The sequence below is a fragment of the Micrasema longulum genome, unplaced genomic scaffold (genome assembly GCF_059751315.1).
Source record: "Micrasema longulum isolate JH-2025_06_02 unplaced genomic scaffold, ASM5975131v1 h1tg000533l, whole genome shotgun sequence".
Taxonomy (NCBI): Eukaryota; Metazoa; Arthropoda; class Insecta; order Trichoptera; family Brachycentridae; genus Micrasema; species Micrasema longulum.
Genome location: NW_028277729.1, coordinates 114,031 through 137,064, shown reverse-complemented (window position 1 = coordinate 137,064; position 23,034 = coordinate 114,031). Strand labels below are relative to the sequence as shown.

Below are 23,034 nucleotides of genomic sequence, written 5' to 3'. Positions count from 1 at the left end.
TAATCATATATATACGAACATGCAATTCAAAGCGTTATGTTTTTAAAATATAGGGAAACGTCACTTGTTTGTACTTGCAAAAGTTGATTTCCGCATTATCGAGACGGCACCTCTTCAAACATCACGGGGATCTGTACTAGTTACTTATAATTAATTGATTACTTATATATATACTTATATGTTTGGACCCCTGTATTACTAAGTAGCCTTACGTGTCATGTACAAGGCTAAGGTACTCGGAAAAGTTCGTTATTGTTTATCTTGGAAATGGGATGTTTAATAACCGATTTTTGTTTATTACCTTATGAGTCCAATCACCATTATTGCAAAGTTTAGAACAATGGCGCATGATAACTACTTTTAACGACAATGTGAATATCTGTTAAGGATATTCCTTCTTTCCTGCATTCTGCTTCAATATTATGGCGTTATTAACTGAAAAATAGGCACTGAAATAACAGATGTTCGATACTCTGAAGAAATATCATCGCATGGACATCATTCCTTAATTTAATTATATGCAAGTAACTTCTCATAGCTCCGTGTCCGGTAAAGATTTGTTTTGCTGCATCAGCCAGCGTTGGGAAAAACATTTCAACTACTCGTTACTGGCAGACCTTATTTTAGTTTTCCTAGATTAGCATCTCAAGTCTGACCATCTTGTCTGCATGTATTTTAGAATGATAGACAAATACATACGTTGTGATTTGGATACCGACGCAGAGATAAAAACGATAGACATGAAACTATTTAATATATTTATCTATTTTTTTCCCAGTCGAGAACAAACCCAGAAACTGGTACACTCTGAAAATAAAATATCTACAAGTATGCGTCGACTTTGAAATAACATGTTTTAATTATTACTACCGACCTCGTGAAGGAGGCATGTAGGATCCATTTGCTTTATTGATGATTATGACTTAATCATGTTTGTATACACCGATTTATTTGATCCGATGAACATCATTTATGTATTCTGAAACTACACACAACACACACACGCACTATTCCTGTACTGTAATACGTCTGTAGACGCGGTCAATGTCCTCCCACGTCTTGATGTAAGTTTATTTGGCCTCATTTAATTTTACGAGCCCAACGGCCTTTGGTTTGCACGCCAAACACAAAACTTCGCTAAATCCTCAATTTTTCCCAGCAATGGCAGTTCGCGCACAAAGCGCTCATAGTTGTAAATAATATTATTACGAGACTTTTACCCAAATACCAACCTTTCTTCGCGGATTTATGAGCCCTTCTTTAATTTAATTTTCACTATTAAAATTATTGTATAAATATATCGTCACTCGAAGCTAATAAATATTTTAGAATTATGTTCTCATTTTTTTTATATTTTACATTATACTCGTATTTTATTTATCATAATCGTCTTTAAAAGAGCATTGAATAATACTGAAATTCTGTTCCATTAGTTAATAAATATGTCTGTCTAGTACGTTATTTTTCTGTTTTAATGTAAGTAAAAAACAAGTAATCCTTTACTATATTTTATTATGTATTCGTTTTAACGTAAATGTGCATTATGTCAACTTTTTTTTTTCTGTACATTTTTTAAATCAGTTTTTTTTTTGCTGGTGGTTCATCTAAACTGTCTAACTAGAGATAGCTTCCCCGTTCTAAGGCAGTAAATAATATATTTTATAATAATATAAAAAAATAATAACAATTTTATTAAATTTCGTTAATAATATTTTTAACATAAAACAAACAAACCATCACGCCGTTTCCCCGTAAGGGTAGGCAGAGAGGATAGAACGCCACAACACTCTAGCTTTGCATACAGATCTCGCTTCCTCTACATTCGTACATCTTCTCATGCACGCGCGCCGATTATTCCGACTTTTGACATGTCCATCTTTAAGTATTTGTTGGTTGTTAACATAATTTGCATATTCGCAATTTTTGCTACTTAATTGTTTTCATGTAGCAAATTCAACTGATTTTTTACTGCTCATTGATAATCCAAAATAACATTATTATGATTTCTAGGTACAAATAGTGGTGGCGGTTCTCGGACAGAATAACATAAATAATAATTATTGCTGATAACATAACTCACTGCGGTTTCACATCACATATTTAATTGAAGATAATATATTTTATTATGGACACCATGTTTCATGTGTCACGATAACGAATACGCGGTATGTTAAATAATGCGTCCCGTTCGATGAATTATTTTAATTACGCTTACTAATGGGTAATAGGTCTCCTGCCAAATTATACTTTTTCGAACTATTTACCTACATATCGACAACGAAGGGTGGCCATAATTAAACTGTTTGAAGGTAATGTGAGCCCATTGTAGGTAAATTGAACTATCTGGCATTTTAAAGGTGAAGTAATTATATTAGGGGAGCGCGGGGTAATGAGAGCGGGCGGGTAATCGGAGCGATGGCGATTGTACGGAACCTATGCACGATCGAGTGACCTTAAGCAGTCGGCCGTTTCTGTCAACCATCGAGAAAGTTCGTCTGATGCACATGAGCCGTTATTATTATTATTATGGATAATTTATATAGCGCCATTTTCGTAACAAAATACCTCAAGGGCCTCAACCTCAAATACCGTTAGTGCCCTGCGTTGAGTCACGAGAGACATTTGTTAGTTTTTCGGTCCGCGTTTATAAAAAAACAGCCAATTGCCAGCGTTCAGGTAAGGATGAAGAAATATTTATATTGTATCATGTTTACGCTCATTACATACCTTGTCATTCGTCTTCTTTCAAGCGCCGTTCGTCAAATTGTGATTGAAAGTCGAATAAGATATTTGTGTTATTACTTTTAAAGTTAGTAGTCAGCGGGTAATGGGAGCCTATTGAGTCCATCGTAAGCCCAATGCCACAACCGTACATCAATAAAAACAAGGTGTTGAAGATCAAACTTCATTCTGAAATCTTAGCAAACACACAACTAAGACTTCCTTTTTTAATAAGTTGAGCTTTTTTTTTTTAGAGAAGTAAAAATTATGGCTCCCATTTCCCATGTGAGCGTTAAATGGGCTCTCATTACCAGCATGTAAGGGGTAATGGGAGCGATTGACTTTTTAAAATTAAATCTTTATTGTGCTTAAATGCATGGTTGTAGTTGATTTAAACTGTGATGAACAGATAGTCAAATAAACGAGGTTTAAGTTATTAATAAAACATATAACAAAGTAAACAAATGTGGTTTTTATCAACATTTTCCCTTAGTAGGCTCCAATTCTCCCGCTCTCCCCTATATGTCTGAAATCAGTATAGTCAAAAACCTTCTTTCCTGGTTTTTGTACGAAACATCCACCTTAATTAAAAATATTACAAAACTTTCGTTTGAATACAAAAGGTTTACCTTTTTATCAGTTAGTTGGCATAAAAAAGTTAGAAAAAAACAGTAATATTTATTGTCTTTGTAATGATCAACAATGCGCGTAACTTCCTGTAGTATTTATTATTTTATATTCACAATAATAACACATTGGTATGTGGTTTGCATTCCGAGAATTTAAAACATACCCACTCTCGTATAAGTATTATCGTGACAGAACAATATGGAGTTAGTGATAAAACTATTCAACCAATAAAAGTCAGACTTTCGTAATGACTTAAGTACCTATAATGCTAGTGTGCTTGTTACATACACGCGCATAATACAATATATAATAATATAATCGGAAAGAAAACATTGCATCGGAAAACCGGTTATTCTGGTCTCGCTTGCAACCGGAGTTTCTCCGAACATTGTTGGCCTTTATTTTCATCTTATTTCAATACTCGCCGACATAATGTTCTCGCAATAACTATGGAGTACGTTTGATGCTCATTGCTTACCGCCAATTTGGTTTCGAGTTTCGAGGGCGATTTCGTCAATTCATTATCGATAAAAAATGCCTACCATTGAATTGTTCTCAGTTCTCACCTCTTGCAGTAAGCTGTAACGCTTCACGCTTCGTAGTGCTGACGCTTTTTGTACTCTCCGAGAGTATTATAATGACAAATCCCATCAAGGTCAGGCTTGCAGCTCATTAGTAACAACTTTTTTCTGTATTCGTTTTTTTCCTAATCAATGGAATTATTTATTTGTAATGAATTGTTGTTAATGTCATTTCTAATATGAATGTTTTGTGCTTACGTATGAGGCGCCGAGAGCCAGAGAAACTTAAGCGACAATCATATTTTGTATAGATGGCCAAGACTTTTTTTTTGTTTCTATGTCAAAATTGTTTTTGAAACTTTAATTAAGCCTACATATTTTTTGTTCGTTTCCAGTTTTAATATGGGCGCTTGAGTTAGAGTGCCTTAAATCGATTTTTTTTTCTCAGCGCCTCATATATTGTCACATTTGTTTATCGCGCAATAGACTCTTTATCGACTACTGCGAGTCGCCAACACTATTGACCTTGCGTTATCGTTACTCGCTACCGAATTCTTCGGGAGCGTATTTGATTGGGAAATTCCTGTGTTGAGTTGAGAATGAGTTCACGCGCCAGTAGTCGCAAGTCGCAAGTCGCAATCCTTCTCTGTTGTAATTTATTGGCTCTGATTTAGAGCTGATACGTTCGCCGTGAAATCGGATCGCGTGTTCGGATTTCTGCCTGTTCTCCTGTCACAGATGCAGCTGTGCCGTTATATGCTTTAACACGCCATTCTTGGAATTCTCAACGCCCACGTGTTTGTTATATTATTTACGGACTAACCCTTTATTTGCGCCACAATAGGCCAAGAGGCCCAATTACAGTGGTGAATTATAGCACAGACCACCCAGGCTTGAGAAAAATCACATTTAATTTTTGTGTTCTCACTGGGAATCGATCCCGGAACCTTCCATGCGCGAATCAGGCGTCTCAACCACTCCACCATTTTCTATGCATACAGTTAAAACTAACCTTAATAGTACCGAAGTTCTGTTAAATGGAAAAACTTCGTATCATTTATTTATTTTTATTCAATAGATAAAAATAAATATTAGCGTAATAAACCCAAATATTTAAATCTCAACCTTAGCCACGGGACCACAACCCGATTCAAATTTAACTTTCATTGTTTGTTTATTTACTAATTATTCGTTCCAACTCAACGTATGACTTTTGGTCCCACGGAGTTGGAACTTGTGTCTCTAAAAATGTGCACTATACTGTTTATGATTAACTAAATAAAATAAATATAAATTGTTGTTCCGAAGTTCTTTGTAAAAAAAGTTAGATTATAATTAAAAATTTAATCTCAAATTCGAAAGTTTTGTCTAAGCAAAACAAAAACTTTCTGGTGTCAAAAAGTTATCAATTATGTTACGATAACGTTATCCAGTAACAGCAACTGTAACGCCACGTTCATCTTAAAAAAAATAAGGGGCAACGATTACCCCAGACCACAAGCGCGCACCATGCGGTCACTTTTTTAATGGATGCAAAGGTGACTGATGAATAATTCGAGGATTCTCTGTCGACCAGAACTGACTATTTTGTTTATGAACGTATCTTGTGTATATCCTCCACGACTGCCAAATACGAAATTCATGTTTACCAACATGGCAAGATATTTTTGAATACCGCCTTTTTTTACACTCCTCCACCATTTATTTAGTCAGTCATTTTGGTATGAATTAATATTATGTATGACATGAAGTCGATTCTTTCAGCAAAAATTCTCTGAAATGAATATGACAAAGTTTACGATATTATGTGTGTCGATCGATGTAGTTAATATGTATATAGGTAAACGTCGTTTTACGCTGGGGTTCCGTTCCGAGACACCGGCGTAAAATGAACACGAATATAATGGAAGATATATTATGGTTAGGTTCCGTGTCAAAATTCTAAGAACAATCTAACATGTTTTTTTAATACATATTCCATATAGGTTGTTCTTAAAACCCTGTCACATCCGAATCCACGATGATCAGTACAGGCAAGAAGACATATTAGCATATTTAAAAAAATATTTAGAACAAAGAAAAGTTACAAAAATAAAATATTTAAAAATAAATGGTTGCTTACTTCTGCAGGGGAGAAGTGAGGGGAGCGTGGCGCAGTATCAGACTCCCCCCTTCTCCCTCCTCGTTTCACCCCTGCAGAAACAAGCAACCAGTTGCTTTTTTTATATTTTATTCGTTCTAAAAAAATATTTTAATGTGCCAATATGTCTTCTTGCTCATACTGATCATCGTGGTCTCGGATGTGACAGAGTTTAATGAACACCCTGTATATATACAAAATCAATTATAAATGTATTTAATAAATACTAACTCACCAGTTCGTCGGTACTAAATTAAATTCTCACACTTTTTTGAAAAAAGCATCCAATTTCATTTGCTTTGATTGTTGCTTCCTTTCTTGCATAATCGTAGCATAAACTTACAAATATTTTAATTTGAATAAAAGTAAAATAAAAAATATAATCATGCCTTTTTATTTTTCTTAATAACAAAACGAAAACTAACTCGGAAACAATTTCACACACAAAATAAGCTGCTCGCGTATACGGTAATAGAATAAAACAACGTGTAAAAGTGTGTCTGCTATTAGAATCGCGGCGCCTACTGTCGTCTGGTGTCGGCTGAACCGGGGAATCCCACGCCGGCGTAATTGTAAATCGGCGTAAATCGAACCAGCGCAAAACGTACGTGTATTTGTTTAAATGTAAATGGTTTTATTATACCTTTTTGCTTTTACATTTGAAATTCGGGTAGGCCATAGAATTATTTACAATGATCGATACAGTGGTTGATTGGTTTCCTTTTAAAGGTTTAAGAAAATCAGATAATCATTGATTATCACTATTTAATAAGTCAGTCCACTACACATTGTGATCTGAAACACTAACATACTCATTTTGCACATTCACATAATTGATATATTATTTTGCTATCTTACCTCATAAAAATATGGCGTTCGATTTACGTAAACTTATAAATAAAAAAATATGTTTGGTTTTTTTATGGGAAAAATATAAATTTAAAATAAAATATCGATTAGTGTGTAAACTGTTCCAGGAATTTATACGGTTTTTAAAATGTAATTTCCACACTGGTAATAATACTCGTAATATAATGTGGCGGTAATGCAAATGCATCACTGGCATAGTCGCTTTCTCCGCGCGTGTCCCGCTCCCGCTGAGCGTAACTCCATTTTACTTACAAACTACGAGTATAAACGGTCACATTTTCGATCTCTCTCCAATTGCATCATCATTATTACTTCTCATTCATTACGGTTCATTTATACACATTTCGAATGACTTCTCGCTGCCATTTCGTAATCATACATAATATATTATTTTTATAAAAGTATAAATATTTTTTGCATTCTGTAAGAATAATCTATAGTTATCAATTACAATAAAATAATTTCACTTTTCTTTCTATTTTATCATCGTCGTCATCATCATTCATGGCGTAATGGTCAGCGCGTTTGCCTACCATGCAACAGGTCTCGGGTTCGATTCCTGACATGGTTGAAATAAAATATTTATTTAAACGGTTGTTTTCACATCATAATTTTTCATAGTCCCTGGACTGGTACCTGAAGCATAAGACTGATCATTTTACCTTAATGATCAAGATACGCTGCGATTGGTGTGCCAATGCAATGCCCGATGCACCATCAGGTGCGGAAAGGGAATATGATGATAATGTCTGGAATCGAACCAGAGACCTCTTGCATGGTAGGCTAATGCGCTGACCATTACACCACGTTTACCTTACTTTAAATAGAAGATTTCTATTGCTGAATAATATTTGAGCATATAATTTTTTTTAAATGTTAATTTTCCGGAATTACTAATACTTAGAAAATCTCTCCATAATTGAATGTGTGAAAGCACACAATCATAGAATTAAGAATAGTCCAGAAGGAGCGTAGATTCATATTTGAATACATCGGACCAATAATTCCCGCACTCCGGCTTACTTTCGCGCGCGTATTCGTGAAGTCGCCGGGTAATGTTGCTTGATGGGAAAAAAAAAATCATAACACAAATGTTATGAAAAAAAAAAGTAATATGTTCATTTCTCTAAAATTTTATTCTGCACGCGGAAACATTGATTGACACAACAGAGTAGATAAGTAAAGGATCATTTAATAAGAGTAATTGAATGAATGAACTTTGAACTTAAAATATAAAACGAATTTTATTTGACATAAAACGGATATTTTTATATCATGTTAAATAATATTTGATGTTTTGAAGATATTGCCGTTCAAATGTCTCCCACGGCGTTGTTTAATCCGAGGTCTAATTTTCATTAGTTCTTTTATAAGTTGATCAAAGTAGGGTAAAAAAAATTCTAACCTAACAACACTAACAAAATTTCCATTTTGTTTCTTCGAAAATCTGACAGATGGAAAAATAATTCAATTTTTAAGTAATGCATTTGTTATATACACATTCATTTGCAAATTACAGATGAAATGTGATTGCATCCTGTTTCTTTAAGATCCTAACAGTATTTCTAAACTTTAAAAGGACACAACACGGCAGAGTTGAATTCAAATCAGGAGTTGCGTACTGAGGGACGTCTACAATGATACCAATTGGTCAGAACGTAAACCTACTCATTTATAAGTAGTTGAGTCGCCTTCTGTTTGATGTGCATATGCGGTTTCTTGACTATTCTTAATTCTGTGCACACAAAATTGGTCCCCTTTTCTATTCTATTATTTTTTATCCCACCCTTCCATTTTCATCAGTTACAAAATATAGTTAAGTTTTGTTTGGTGTGATTTTCAAATAATTTCAGTTGAATTTCCAAATATTTGAAATATATAATAGAATATATAATTAAGACTTGAATATGCCATACCGCTGGAATAAGAATCGAACATTCAAATGATCTAAAAGGCCATGTAGACAAAATAAAACTTTTGTGTACTGTAAAACTAAAAAACTAAGTGATGGACATATCATCACTTGGGTGGTAGTTGTAAACTTTCAACCCATGAAAATATAATATATAAGGAGAAAACGTAATTTAATTTACAATACAAATCTACTGACAGGAATTTAATTTTTTTTTAATGTTTTATATTACATGTAGGTACATTTATAACCATTTAATTATATTATTCCATTTTATTTATTTTTTTAAAATTGAACCAAAACATTCTCGCATACCTATTTATGGTTTCGATGTAGCATTCTGGACTCACGAATCAAAGGTCTGATGTTCAAATCACTCTACCACTACCCGATTCTCACTTCCAGCACTAGTTTTTTTAGTAGGAAATGTTCTGAAAATTTAAATATTTTGTTAAATAATAACTCAAATATTTTTCTTTTTGTTAAATAAACCCCAACAGTGTACTACTACTACTGTCACGCCATTTTACTGTAGAGGTAGGCAGAAAGGATGAACTGCCGCACACGACTTTCCCAGCATACATTCCTAGCTTCTTTCACATTCATACACTTGGTCATACGTTTTGTCTGCTTTTAACATGACCAGGCTTAAGATTTGGATTTATATGATCATGTCATGTCTTGGTCACCCTCGTCCTATGTTACCATTGATTCTCTCCATATAGTGTAAATAAAATAAATTATTTAGAAATCTATTTAAATACCTTAATATAAACTTGTTGGCTTTAAAAATAAAACTTGAAATATATTAATACTTTATTGAGTTAAAGAAAAGTGTTTAGTTTTAGAATGAAATGGTATTACAGATGATACAGATGGTCAAAAAATGACAAATTAATCTTAACCAGTCCCATACATATGATGTTCAAAAACATTTCAAATTTTAAATATTTTAATTTAATGTGTACTAGGAAATATGAATTATCAAAAGCTGGGATTGATTTTTTTTTTTTACCTATTTCTTGACATCTGCACTTGGTGTCAATGTAATCAATGGAATTTTATCTTAAAATATAAGCAAAAACATTATAATACCTTGAATTTGTATCATTGTATTTTTTTTTATATAGTAAAATGTTCATACCATAAGTTGTGTTATACTTGCTTTGGCTACTTGAAAAAATGCATATTATAAATAATATTATGTATAGAATAAAGTTTTATTATATTTTGCTTAATGGTTTTACTTTGAACGGAGTAGTAGTGTGAATCCAAAAAAATAAATATCAGCTTTAAATGGTGCATAGGAAGCGTCGAAAGGTACTCCGATTGTTGTTTGTATATTTGTCACAGTAAAATATTTTTTGTTATTAGCAGGGAAAAGCGAGAACAAGAACACCAACATCAGGAGATACAAAACCAACACATGAAAGAGCGGGAAAGATTGGACAAGGAGAGAGAAAGGGAGAGGGCGGAGAGAGATCAGCAGGAGAAAGAGAGACAAGAAATGGCTGTTCATAAACACTTTGAAGACTCCCTGAGACTTGCGAAGCAAAAGGTATATTAATATTTTATACATACAAAACATAAAAATAATTTATATTAAAATGTGTTTCAAAAATAATAAAATCTATTGTAAATTATCAAAAAGGTTAACATGCATAGTTATATCTAGTAATAGAAATTAAAGGAACATGGTAAGATTAGTATAGTATACATAAGTAAACGGGATTAACCTAGTAATTATATATGCAGCAAATTACACAATAAACCTTACTATATTTACTAGTAAGTACATTAAATTTAATAATATTGTACAAATTATATATCAACAAAGTTGATTTTCTATTTTTAAGTGTCAATGAAATACAGTGAATTTGTTGTATTCATTTTTATAGAAACTTACACTACTAGATATTATTATAGAGCAGTGTTATTCAACCTGTGGGTCGCGGTCGCAAGCGAGGGTTTTAGGACATACACTACAGTAAAACTACAATCATTTTAGTGAGAAGACCATGCTTGTTTATTTTTTTAACAATTCTTCAAATTGTGGTTCTATTTTTGAGACACAACTTATTATTAGTCTATTTCTGTTTTTAGTTTTTTTGTCTACCATTAACGAGAACCTTATGTCACATAAGTAAGATGTGGCAAATGGCCCTAATAATTTCTAAGCTTCCCGTACCAGCTCTAGAATTCCAATTGTCTCTATGTCCAGAATTGCTAATCTTAAGGCCGTTTTACATTGGGCATAAAATGGTACAATTTCTTGTGCAAGTTCTTGCGCAGTTTTTTCAACAATATTTATTGTGCCAAATCTTAAGCCATTAATTCACGGTTTTAAAATTTGAAAAGAAGTGCTTCTTTAAGATTAACCTTTTTTTAAATTTCACTAAATAATATTATCTCATTAGCTTAGGTTATAATATCTCTAAATAAATATCAAAATTCTAGAAAACATACAAAAAAAGTTTATGTACTTATATCTTTCTACTTATTTATTTAGTTTTTTCAATAAATAAATCGTTGATTTGTTCTTTGTTAGTTTTTTCTCAATCTGTGTATTGATAAAAACATGACACAAGCAACAACAAATAATTCAATGGGCCTTGAAAATTGAAGTTGACAGATGACAAAATGATTTTTTTTGGGTGATACCCTGTGTGTTGGATTAGTTCCGTCCGAGTAGCCGAAACGTCGGAACAAATCCAACACACACGGTACCACCCAAAAAAGAAACATACTGATAACAGTGACCGTGAAAACCTTCCCACCTATTTGACAGAAGATGACAGTTAACAATATAACAGTGGGATTCGCGGGCAGATATTAGCTGAAATATTGTATGAAAAATAGGACGTGTTCTAATTTGACCACATATTTCATCCAATTTGTGTATTTACCCCACAATATTTATTGGTATGATATCTTCTTCAACTGCCTTTGAAATAAAACGCATTCAAACATAAATGTCGTGTACTTTTATTTGTATTTTAATTAATAGATTTGTATGAATTAATATTTTAATTAATAGATTTGTATGAATTAATAACATCAATTCAGTTCGGCAGTTCAAGTGAGAACTACGAGACGCGAACCTAATTTGGGAGATGACAGAAATGCCCGTAGGCTCTTTATGGACACCATATGATCCAACTAGGGATCAGATATGGAATGATGATGAATAGTTTTATTTGGCACAGCATTTTTAGATTACTGTTTTAAAAAATCAAAAGGAATGCTTCATTATTAATCCCCTTTTTACAATTTTCGCTAATTGTTCTCTCACTAGCATTGATTTATATTCATATCTAGAAAATAATACAATTCATGAAAACATAAAAAACATTATGTAGGTACTCGTAGATTAACAACTTGTTTTGTTTTTTCAATAAATAAATCATTGATTTTATAATAATCTTTCTTAGTTTCCATTCAAATTAAATAAATAAAATTACACAAGCAACAACAAATAATTTAACACGCCTTGAAAATGGAAGTTGACAGATGACAGTTAACAACATTATAGTGGGATGCGCGTGCAGATATTGGCCCAAATATTGTTTGAAAAATAGGACGTGTTTTATGTTTTTGGAATTTGACCACATATTTCATCCAATTTGTGTGTTTAGGACACTATTTATTGGACCAAATTCTGCACAAGATCCTCTGCCATTTACTAACCAATATAAAACGGGCTTTATGCGACTTAATTGTCGTTTTAAGCATGCTCTTGCTCTCGGCAGCAACATATATAAGATTTATTATTGTTATTTATACCTTGCTGCTGACAGCCCCCTGCACACTTTATTACTTTCCACTTGATTTTTCAATGAATAATAATACTGTCACAATAGAAAGAAAATTAAATACTTTGTTGAAATCTCTGACATATGAGTAGTATGATCAAATTAAGGTCCCGAGGGTCGGCGGTTTTGCATTTTACCCCCCCAAAGAGTAATGTAAATTAAAATAGATATAAGTTTGTTTAAGTATGCTTAATAAGCCTGAGGAAGTTCAGTGGTTTTTAATTTATTTTTTAATAGACTATTAAACTAAGCCAAAAAGTATTTTTGTGTATCGTTATTATCAGCGCCATGAAGTTTTGTCATTTTAAAATTACTCTGCGGGTGATGACACAAGTTCTCTTCGGCGAGTTATGCTGATTGGTCAGTTGGCTTACCGCAAACCGAAACTTTATCACAACACTATCATTGGTTGATTCAAAGTAGTTAAATTTTATCAAAATATATATTTTTATGTTTTTCATACATTTTCAAGAAACTTCACAGTGCAATTGAATGCTCTAATGTTCACTGCGCGTAAGAAAACACTTTTCATATCCAATTTCCCGTAGAAATGAACTTCCTCATCTACATATAAATATTTATACTTACAGAGTAACAGAGAATCCGTTGTATTCTCTGTGTTATTTCTCCACCTTGTGTTTATTTTTTATTTGCATCACAACATTGCCAGGAGGCCCAATAACAGTGGTGAATTATAGCACAGAACACCCAGACTTGAGAAAAGTCACATAGATTTTTTTTGTTCTCACCGGGAATCGAACCCAGAACCTTCCGTGTGTGAGTTAATTGTCTTAACCACTACACCACAGAGGTCGTCGTAATAATATTAAAATAATAAATATTACTTGATCTCAATTTCGTTCTATTAAATGAATAATCTTTCCTAACATAAAAATGAACTGTTTTGCAAACTACATAAATGTGGTCTGTCCCTAAATAAAATAATTACTTGCGTCTGTGTTCTAATGGGAAGATAAAATTTATTTTAAATTTTGCCTACAGAGTAAAATTAAGTTTTCCATATGAAAAACAGAGTATACTCGTATTATGTTTTTATGAAAAACAGAGTATACAATTTTTTTTTCTACACATGTTCAATTACAGGTAACCGACGAAGATACTTAGAATTTTTATACAAATATCCACATTTTCGTACATTAATATCGATGTTACTTTATACTTTCTTAATATGTACCGATGAAGACAGTGTTTATAATTGCGGCTTTGATATTGTCTTCCAAAAACCTTGTAAAAAATAGCATAAAAGTTGAAACAAAGTAAAACTTAACCCAGAAATTTTACTGGTGAAAGTATTTTTTTAAAATTCATTACCTATGGAGTTTTAACAAGAAATTTTCAACCAAACAGTTTGAATCAGTTTTGTCTACCTTCAGATAGTGGCCTCGAAGTCGACGACTAGTGATGTTTCATTATCTTATATGAACTTGTCATGTCTCTCCTTCCTCCTCTTTAATGTAGTGAGATGAAGAGTTTCTAATCTATGTCTTAAGTCACAATTCTATTTTCCCTTTTCAGAATACGTGGAGTTTATTTAACAGTTTGGTGCCCCCACCAGGTAGGGGGCCTCCCCCACCTCCCCACCCCCCACCACCCCCCACCACACGGGACCCGCACAACCGGGACCCGAAGATCACCGCGGAAGTCACAATAATGACCGCCTTCGCCGAGGACAGGATATGCGGGAAAGAAATTACTATTCGCAAGCTCCTGTAAGTTATCAGCGATCTCCGTTGTTATTATTTACCTTGTTAAATAAAATACCTTATCACAGTTTACTAATGTTGACAAATTTTTACAGGTTCAAAGACCACCCAGTGTTCCTAGTAAAAATGATTACCCCCCTCCAGCACATAATAGACTCTCACTAAACCCAAAACCCGCAGAAAAACCCCAAGTGCACGTGAGCCTCCCCAAAGGAGAACCTAACTTTAATATTTATAATTTTAAGGGGTACCACCATCCCTCTGGTTTTATTAATCACGATAGTAAACAAAAGTCAGAACATTTAAAACAAGTTCAAACTCACGGAAATATATCAGTGACTAAAGGCCCCAGTATTCATCAAGATAGGGACAGAGACAACCATTTACCCACCCCCCCTCCCTTGATGAGTGAAATGAAGAACTCAGTTATAGTGAAAAATGACGGAAAATTACCTCAACATCATTTAGAAGTTAAGGTGCATCCCTCGCACTCCCCCAAGCTGCGCGGCGGAGACCCCATGGGGCATTACCCGCCATCCCAGGCCGGGGCCTACCGAGGCATGCCGTCGCCGCGCCGCACGCCTCCCGCGCCTACCCGCGCTCCCGTTTACTTCCAGCCCGCGCCCGCTCCAGCGCCGCCGCTCTGCAAGCCCAAGGTTTCCAGCCCCGCGCCCCCGCACATCTACGGCAAGCCCAACGCCGGCATCACCAGCGGGATACCCGTGTGTCGCTCTCAGGAGCCCCCGCCCGCGGTGGAACCCGTCCCTCTCACGGCCAAGGGTGGCTACGCCGCCCTGCGCCACCCTCCGCCCGCGCACTCCCGCGGCGAGTCCCGCCTGCCCCTTCCCGCGGCCCACCCCGTCCCTCCCTCCCTCCTGTACCAGTCCCAGCCCCTCGACCTCGGTATCTCCTCGGATCGAGACGACGGGGATCGATCCCCCAAAAGAAGAGGTACGCCGGTTCATGTTCTGGTGGATGGAGTCGGCCCGGATAACAAGAAAAGAAGACTCGAGCACCCTGGACCTCCGTTTCCTATGGAAACCATCCAGCAGTACCCTCCGGCTTCCGCCTCACCTATGCTCTCCCGCGTCAGCGAGCCGACCCCCCTCATTGCCAGCGCTGCTACTACCATCACCACCATGGTCAACACGGCGGCCTATTGCACATCTCCCGCCCCGCGCACCCAAACGGATTCTCCGGTTCGAATACCTTCGGCGGATGGAGCGGTTCGCCCTCCCAGTGCCCCCCGACCCCCGGAGAGAATGGAAGTGGAGGCGCAACCCTCGGGAGCGCCTTGCCCTTCTCCCGTCCCACCCGTCACCCCCGCCAAGGCTCCCACGCCACCCGCGGCCGGAAGCCCCAAAGAGAGTGGGGCACCGGTGCGCCACCTCAAGAAGGCGTGGCTGCAGCGCCACGAGACTGCACCCGAGCCGGAGAAGGAGGCAGCTCCGCTTCCTGCGGCCTCTGCCCCGGCGCCCGCCCCCGCCCCCGCCTCCCCCACGCTGCCGTATAGCGTGGGTTCCTCTATGGCTGTAAATAGTATTATTAGAACCAAACCGCCTAAAGTAGCTAGAAAGTCTTTAAAGGAAACTAACGGCCATGCGGATGATTCCCGCAAAGGCGAGGATAGCTCCAGTTCCGACCAGGAGAGTGGACCTAAGAGTCCGCCTAAAAGAAAACCCCCAAAAGTAAAGAGAAAAAAGGGAGGGATTGTCCGTAAGACTGTCGTCGAGGAAGCGAAAAAGAAGAAAAATTCCATCGTGGAGAGTGCTAGTGATAGTGAAAAGGAGAAAGATACCAATAGTGACAAAGACTCTGATTCTGGTGCCAGTTTGAACCACTCGATCCCCGCTAAGCGGGCCGCTAATGGCGGGAATGGAGCTGCTAAGGAGACCAAGGAAAAAGAGCCAAGAAAGAGAGGAAGAAGACCCAAATCATCCAAAAGTGATAAAAATACGGATGATGAGCCCATTAAAAATAAAAAATCTAAAGATGAACCCCCGAACCCGCCCTTTCGTAAACCTCCCGTAAGTCAACTCAAAAAGACGGGAGAGTCGTTCTTGCAAGACGGAGCTTGCTGCGAGGTTGCCCCCAAGTTAGCCAAGTGTCGAGAGTGTCGCTGGACTCCTCACCAGAGATCCAAGAATATGCCCAACATCTTCTGTCGCTTTTATGCCTTTCGTCGCCTGCGGTACACCAAGAACGGTCAACTGGCCATCGCAGGATTCTCAGACCCGAACAAGGATCCCACTGAGGTGATTTTTCTTTTTTTTTTTTTTCTATATTTTTGTAATTGTCAGAATTTTTGTTACTTTGAAATTGTCTGGGACAGTTAATGCAATTTTTAAAAAAAGCAATTAAAATCAAATAAATCTGATGTTTATTAAATGTTTATGGATTCACCACCGATCCTAATTATTGTATCCAGTTTTACTGGAAAATTGATGTTGAAATATTATTGAATATACAGTCGAACTTGGTTAATACGAGGAAGATGGGACCACTTGAATTTACTCGTTATAAGCGTTACTCGTTATAACAGAGAAAGGTTTTTTTTTATTCAATCGCTATTGCACATTGTCACTATGTAAATACATATGTGTACATATAATTCATACAGATTTTTTTAACAGGGGTTAGGTTTTAACTGATCTGGTCTAGAATTCATTTAATATCACCCTCTTGCAATGTTTATTGTGTATTTAAATAAGCATAGAACATTAAAAAAAATAATAAAACCCGGCAAAACTTCCGAAACAAGCATGTCATTCATAAACTACAAAAGCAGCTGTGAATTGTAACAATGTGTAAATTATCCAACTATAATGTGCCGAACCGGATTTTTAAAAAACCATGTGTGTTCATTTTTCAATATTGTCTGTGAAAAATCCAATTAGGTACTTAGACACTTACATAGCTATCATAAACATAATCCGATCCCAACGCCCAGCAATATTTATCTTTTACGTTAGCCGACCGTTTAGATTTAATTACTTAGATTCTTTTTTCGAGAATGATTTTTTTAACAGTGAATAATTGTATGGAGAAAACCATGAACTAAAATGTCAACTATTGTTTCCTCGTTACATCCGAGATCTCACTATTTCCGTGATCGTTATAACCGAGTTCGACTGTATTCTCCACTTACATCCTTATTGAATACATTGTTTTTTTTTCAAAAATCATCTTGTACCACGATAATCGAAAATAATAAAATATAATTAATCTCGAAATTATTTTTCTAGGAGGACAGAAAGCTATGGCTACAAGCATCTGGTGAAAATGAATTAGACATTGAAATGAGTTGTTTTTTACTGCGGCAAGTTGGAGACCAGTTCTGTGATCTGTTGCAGCAAGAAAACGAAGCCAAAAGCCACAATTTAAATGAAGGTATTAATTACTTATAATCTTTCACACTAATTTAATGGTCTATTAGACATGAGACTGAGGAACGCCCATAACATGTGTATTGGGGTAATAATACTATAAGTTGTTTGTTTTTTTCCAAATTTAAAAATGAGCATCAAAAGTAAAACAAAATGGTAAAGGTTATAATACGTCATTCCAAAGAAAATTTTCTGCTCTACAAGATACATTTATATTATTTATTTATTTATTATATATACGTCCTAAGCCCATTACAGCAGATACACGAAGAAACATACAAGAAACTGAATAAGAAGAACATAAAAATATGTTGCAAAGGCAAACAAGGGCAATAAAATAATGGTATACAATTTATTCATAAACACGATAAATATATAAGACTTCGAGCCAAACCATGCCAATTAATCTTCATCCCACACTGTTTTAGTGGGGAAGAGATCTACGAAAAGCCGGAAGATCTATCCCAAAGAATTCCAAGTTATGTGAGGAATTGAAATATATATATATTTATATTTTAAATCTTGAAGTAGCACATACATAAACATATTTTTATGTGTGCTCTAATAACAACATTGTATCTATATTTAATTTATACATTTGAATTTTGATAAAAAAATCTTCATAAATGTTAATTGATTTAGAAAAAATTGACCTTTAAATGTTTACTTAAACCTGTATTTTTTTATTTAAGAATATAATGTGAACATGTATATTTTCAATATATGTTTATAATTAGTATAAATAATTAATAGCAGCTTAGTAAATATTCAAAAATATGAAAAAAAAAATGTATTTAAAGAAACTTATTTAAATCAATTATTATTGTGAAAAAAGTCCCCCTAAACATGAGCATTCTGCCCTCTCCATTAGAGAGGCAGCAATATTATGATCATTATTGCAAATGTGTAAGTGTAAACCTTAATAACGAAATGCAGGTAAAATTAATTTTCCTGCTATTATTGTATTATAGGCAAAGCGGCCTTTGCTGGTGTACTTAAATCTAGTACCCTTTATTTACTCTATTTGATATAAGAATGAAGGAAAGGGCAGACTAATAAAGACATACTAAATCCTAAACAGTCAGGATGATTGCGAGGGATGTATAAATTTAAACACCTGTTAGTGGTAAAGGTGATTATATTCTCCTGAAACAATTCCACGAAGAAAAATAAAACTGTTTTAAAACAATGAGAAACTATAGCGTCAAGCGCAGAAGTAATATTTTTATAATCCGTTCGCTTCGCGTGAAAAAATGAATTCACTGGCGCGCTCTGGAAGCAGCGTAAATACGAATTATGCATTAACTTCATATCCCTATAATACATACCTACTCGTATTATTATATCCCCAAGGACACAAGTATTGAAATACAAAACCCCAGTTGATAATGAAATTCTAAACTGCAATGAAGCAGTTGCCATTATAAACTAAATGAGCAACACTAAAAACTGAAGCTGTTTAGCGATAATGGAGTAGCCGATTGAACTGTAATCATAACTAAGTTACAACCAAAGACATTAAAAATAAAACTGCAAAACAATACTTTTTTCTTTTTGTTGGCAAACTGGCACAAATCAACAAAATTAGATTTTTGGTGACCGCTCAAAAAGTTTTTTCTCTTTCTAAACTTGTAATTTGGAGAAGTCTGGCTAAATGCAATCCCTTTTTCAAATTTATTGGATTTTCTCTATATGTGAAGTAATAAATGTGTTTTTTTGTTCCAGATAAAACAATAGCATGGAAGAGAGTGGTACAAGGCGTTCGAGAAATGTGTGATGTCTGTGAAACAACATTATTCAACTTTCACTGGGCTTGTGGCAAGTGTGGCTTCGTGGTGTGTCTAGATTGTTATAAGGTAATTATAATTACTTCCATACAGGTTGCAAGGTCGACATCATGTTTTACAAGTACCCACGTACCATCGACAGTGGACTGGCTGAAATCTATTTATTAAGAAATTCTGTAGAATGGAATATAGTAGGGTATTTATTTAATTATGCTGCGGAACAGTCAATTCTTCCTGTGTTTGAACATTCACATTTTTAAACATATATATTATTGAAAATGGATTTATTTTTAAAAAAATATTCTCCACGATGATTAATACACTTTTGCATCCGTTTGAACCAATTTTCGAAGCGCTTTTGCCACTTAGACTGAGGTACCTCTGAAACATGCATTTTGAACTAATCAACCGCTTCTTCAGGTGCCCAAAAACGTTGACGTCGCAAATTATTTTTGATGTTTGGGACTAAAAAGAAGTCATTGGTGGCCAAATCAGGACTATACGGCGGATTAGTCATTAATTCAATGTTTTGACCAGTTAAATATGAATTGTTTGTGCCGACGAATGAGAGCTCGCATTGTCGATGTCGAGATGTTGAGAATGATCTTTCGTCGGCGGTTGGTTTTTCTTATTTCTGCCAAGACTTCTGGCAAACAGATGGTTGTGTACCATTCAGAATTGACTGTTTTACGTTGCACCAAAGGTACGGTTGCGACATGTTCAATTTTTCCAAAAAAACAGCCAACCTTTTGTTTTGAAGCGCTTTACCAGTGGACAACTTTTGTTGGATTTCGCTCATCTTGAAACATCCATACCATGGACTGCGGTTTTGTTTTGGGCTCATACGAATATATTCAAGATTCGTCACCTGTCGCTATGTTATAGACATGTTTTGAAGCACCGCGGTCCGAGCCTTTTTTGAGCGATTGTCAAATTATGTGGAATCCAATGTGAACAATTCTTTTTGACACCCAAAAGTTTATGTAATATTGAATGTATGCTGGTCCAACTAATGCCCAAGGATGCTTAAATCTCACAGTAAGTCAAATGATGATCTTCCATTATCAGTTGATGCGCAGCATCAATGTTTTTCGGAACAACAACTGATTTTGGACGACCTTCCCTATACCATCGATAAATACTGGTCCTTGATGGTGCTTCGTCGTCAAAAGTCGAATTAAGTTCATCACTGCACTATTGTTGAGTCAAACCACTTTGAAAATTGTAAAAAAGAATCGCACAAAAAAATTTCACATTTTAATTCCATTTTTGCACTAGTACAAAATTTTTAAATAACTCTGGAATTGCTAGCAATTAATAATGGCGACCGTATAAAAAAAACTTTCTTTCTTAGTGAATATAGCTTCTTAAATGTCAGTCTACGATGAGGTGTCAGTTCCCAGATGGCAGGACCAGTGTTGCCAAATCTCGAAATATAAAAGGCAACCCTTATAATTAGAGGTTCTGGTCTATTTTTAAAAAACTTTTTATCATCGAAAACATTTCTACTGTCAAGCCACTTAAATTGGGGTAAAATCAATGAATTTATATATTGTTTGTTTGTTTTCAGTCCCGCACAGCCGGCTCCTCCCCTCCCCCGATGGCGAGCGGTTCAGCACGCGAACGCGACGCGCACGGCTGGCTGGCGTGCACGTCGCGCGCGCCGCACGAGCCCGCGCGCTTGTTGCTTACGCAGATCGCGGCCGGGGATTCGCTCGCACGTGCGGCCGCTCGCCTTCACGCGCAGCGCGCGCTGTGGGCCGTGCCAAGCGCTTGCGCCTGCGCGCCGCCCGCGCCGCACGCGCCCGCGCTGCTGCGCGCCTGTCGCCGCATGCTCCGGGATGTGGTGCTCAATAACATCAAGGTAAGAAATAAATTTCGATTGGCAAGACAATTTTGCAGAGGTAACTATAAAAAAACTCTCTTTGATAGATACTACAGAAATGGAGATAATTTCTGAGAATATGAAAATGTAAATCTAGGCATTAACAGGACATGACCTGTTACTGACTTATTTATGTAATCACTGTATAACATTCATCATCATGATCGAGTATCCGAACGAAGAAGTACTGAATATAATGGAATAAGTTAGAGAACTGATAAAACCACTGTGAAATGATGAAAGGCCGCATTCTCAGTCCCCATTTTCCGTGGGGATAAATACGCCCTTCTGCAGCTCCCAGTGGAAGGGATTTCAGAGGGTAGACAGGGTATGGGACATGAAAGAACATCATATATCATGGCTTAGAAATCTTTGGCAGTTGTTTGGAATACCAGATGCATCAATGCTCATCAGAATGGCCAAGGATCAAGAAGAGTTTCGAGTGATTCTTTAATTTTTTTATTTTTTTTTACAATATACATAAAAGGTAAAACAGAGTATTAAAAAAATTAAAGGATAATTACATAACAATGAAATACATATTAACAGTAAAAATAGTAAACAAAAAAATCCCACAAAGGCATGGCCTGTTCGTGGGTATACAAGAAATGTTTATGAATTTTTGCTCCTATAATAAATAGACAGTTATAATATTTTTGTCTAACATAAGTTAACATAAGATGGTCACCAACTTCCTACACGAGCGACATAATAAGAAAACAACAACATTCGATAACAAACAATGGACGATGCTGGTTTCACGCTGGTTTGATTGATGAAATCAAAATAATTAAGACCAAAATCAAAACGTTTTTTTGATAATTATCTTTATTTTTGTATTTTCATTTGTGCGTTGCTATGTGTCGTTTCCAGTTTATTGTTTATTTTCATTTTTCCCCTTTGTCTTACAGAAAGTAACTGAGGAAGGAAAGCAAGCAACGGAGGCTTTGTCCAATGGATCTCCGAAGAATGGAAACACAGCCGTCAGCTGGTTAGCGGACGTCGCTCTAAAGAAAGAGGAGAAAGGAGCTGACGACACCTCCAGCTCTGACTCCGAGGCCGAGGAAAACTTCTCCACACTCCGAGAGCTGCTCATTCGTCCGAGTGGCAATACGTCTCCGGCTTCCACTAATGGATCCAGACCGAAAAAGTCTCGCCTGGACATTCTCGATGACCTCATTTCCAATGTCATCACCGATCAAAAACTTGAAGACAAGGATGAAATAGATGACAAGCCATTTGAGCTAAAACACTTTGTTCGGCGCTATCACCGCAGTAATGCCTCAGGACGAGATCAGCTTCCCATCCGCATCATGACACACACCGAGTCCAGCTCTCTATACCCTGATACTCCGCACTCCTGGCTCTGCGACGGAAAGCTCCTTCGCCTCCTTGATCCTGTTCATCCTGGGAATTACAAAATTTTCCAGGTTTGTTAAATATGTTACTTTCATGTTGCTTATTTTATTTTGCCTATGTTAGAATTAAGTTTGTATTTCCCTCTGCACGGGACACCCCCCCAGTGAGGGAACATTATTCTGTATAAAAAAAAGAATACAAACAATGTAAAAGTATAAATAAATAAATCTTTAATTATTATCATTTTTATACATGGTTAGTGAAGTAATTTAGTTTAAAAAGAGAGT

General features: G+C 35.9%; 1 protein-coding gene across 3 annotated transcripts in view; it reads left to right on the top strand.

Moving 5' to 3' along the window:
* Nucleotides 1–23,034, top strand: part of Kdm3 (Lysine demethylase 3) — a 53,159-nt gene that overhangs the window by 27,902 nt on the left and 2,223 nt on the right. For 2 of the 3 annotated variants that reach the window (XM_088227739.1, XM_088227737.1), the window contains 7 exons: nt 10,169–10,352; nt 14,143–14,336; nt 14,426–16,585; nt 17,576–17,720; nt 19,442–19,572; nt 21,074–21,367; nt 22,300–22,818. In XM_088227739.1, coding sequence (XP_088083865.1) covers nt 14,304–14,336; nt 14,426–16,585; nt 17,576–17,720; nt 19,442–19,572; nt 21,074–21,367; nt 22,300–22,818 — 3,282 coding nt within the window. In that variant the 5' untranslated portion in view covers nt 10,169–10,352; nt 14,143–14,303. The remainder of the gene's footprint in view (nt 1–10,168; nt 10,353–14,142; nt 14,337–14,425; nt 16,586–17,575; nt 17,721–19,441; nt 19,573–21,073; nt 21,368–22,299; nt 22,819–23,034) is intronic. The other variant, XM_088227738.1, reaches the window with a different exon arrangement.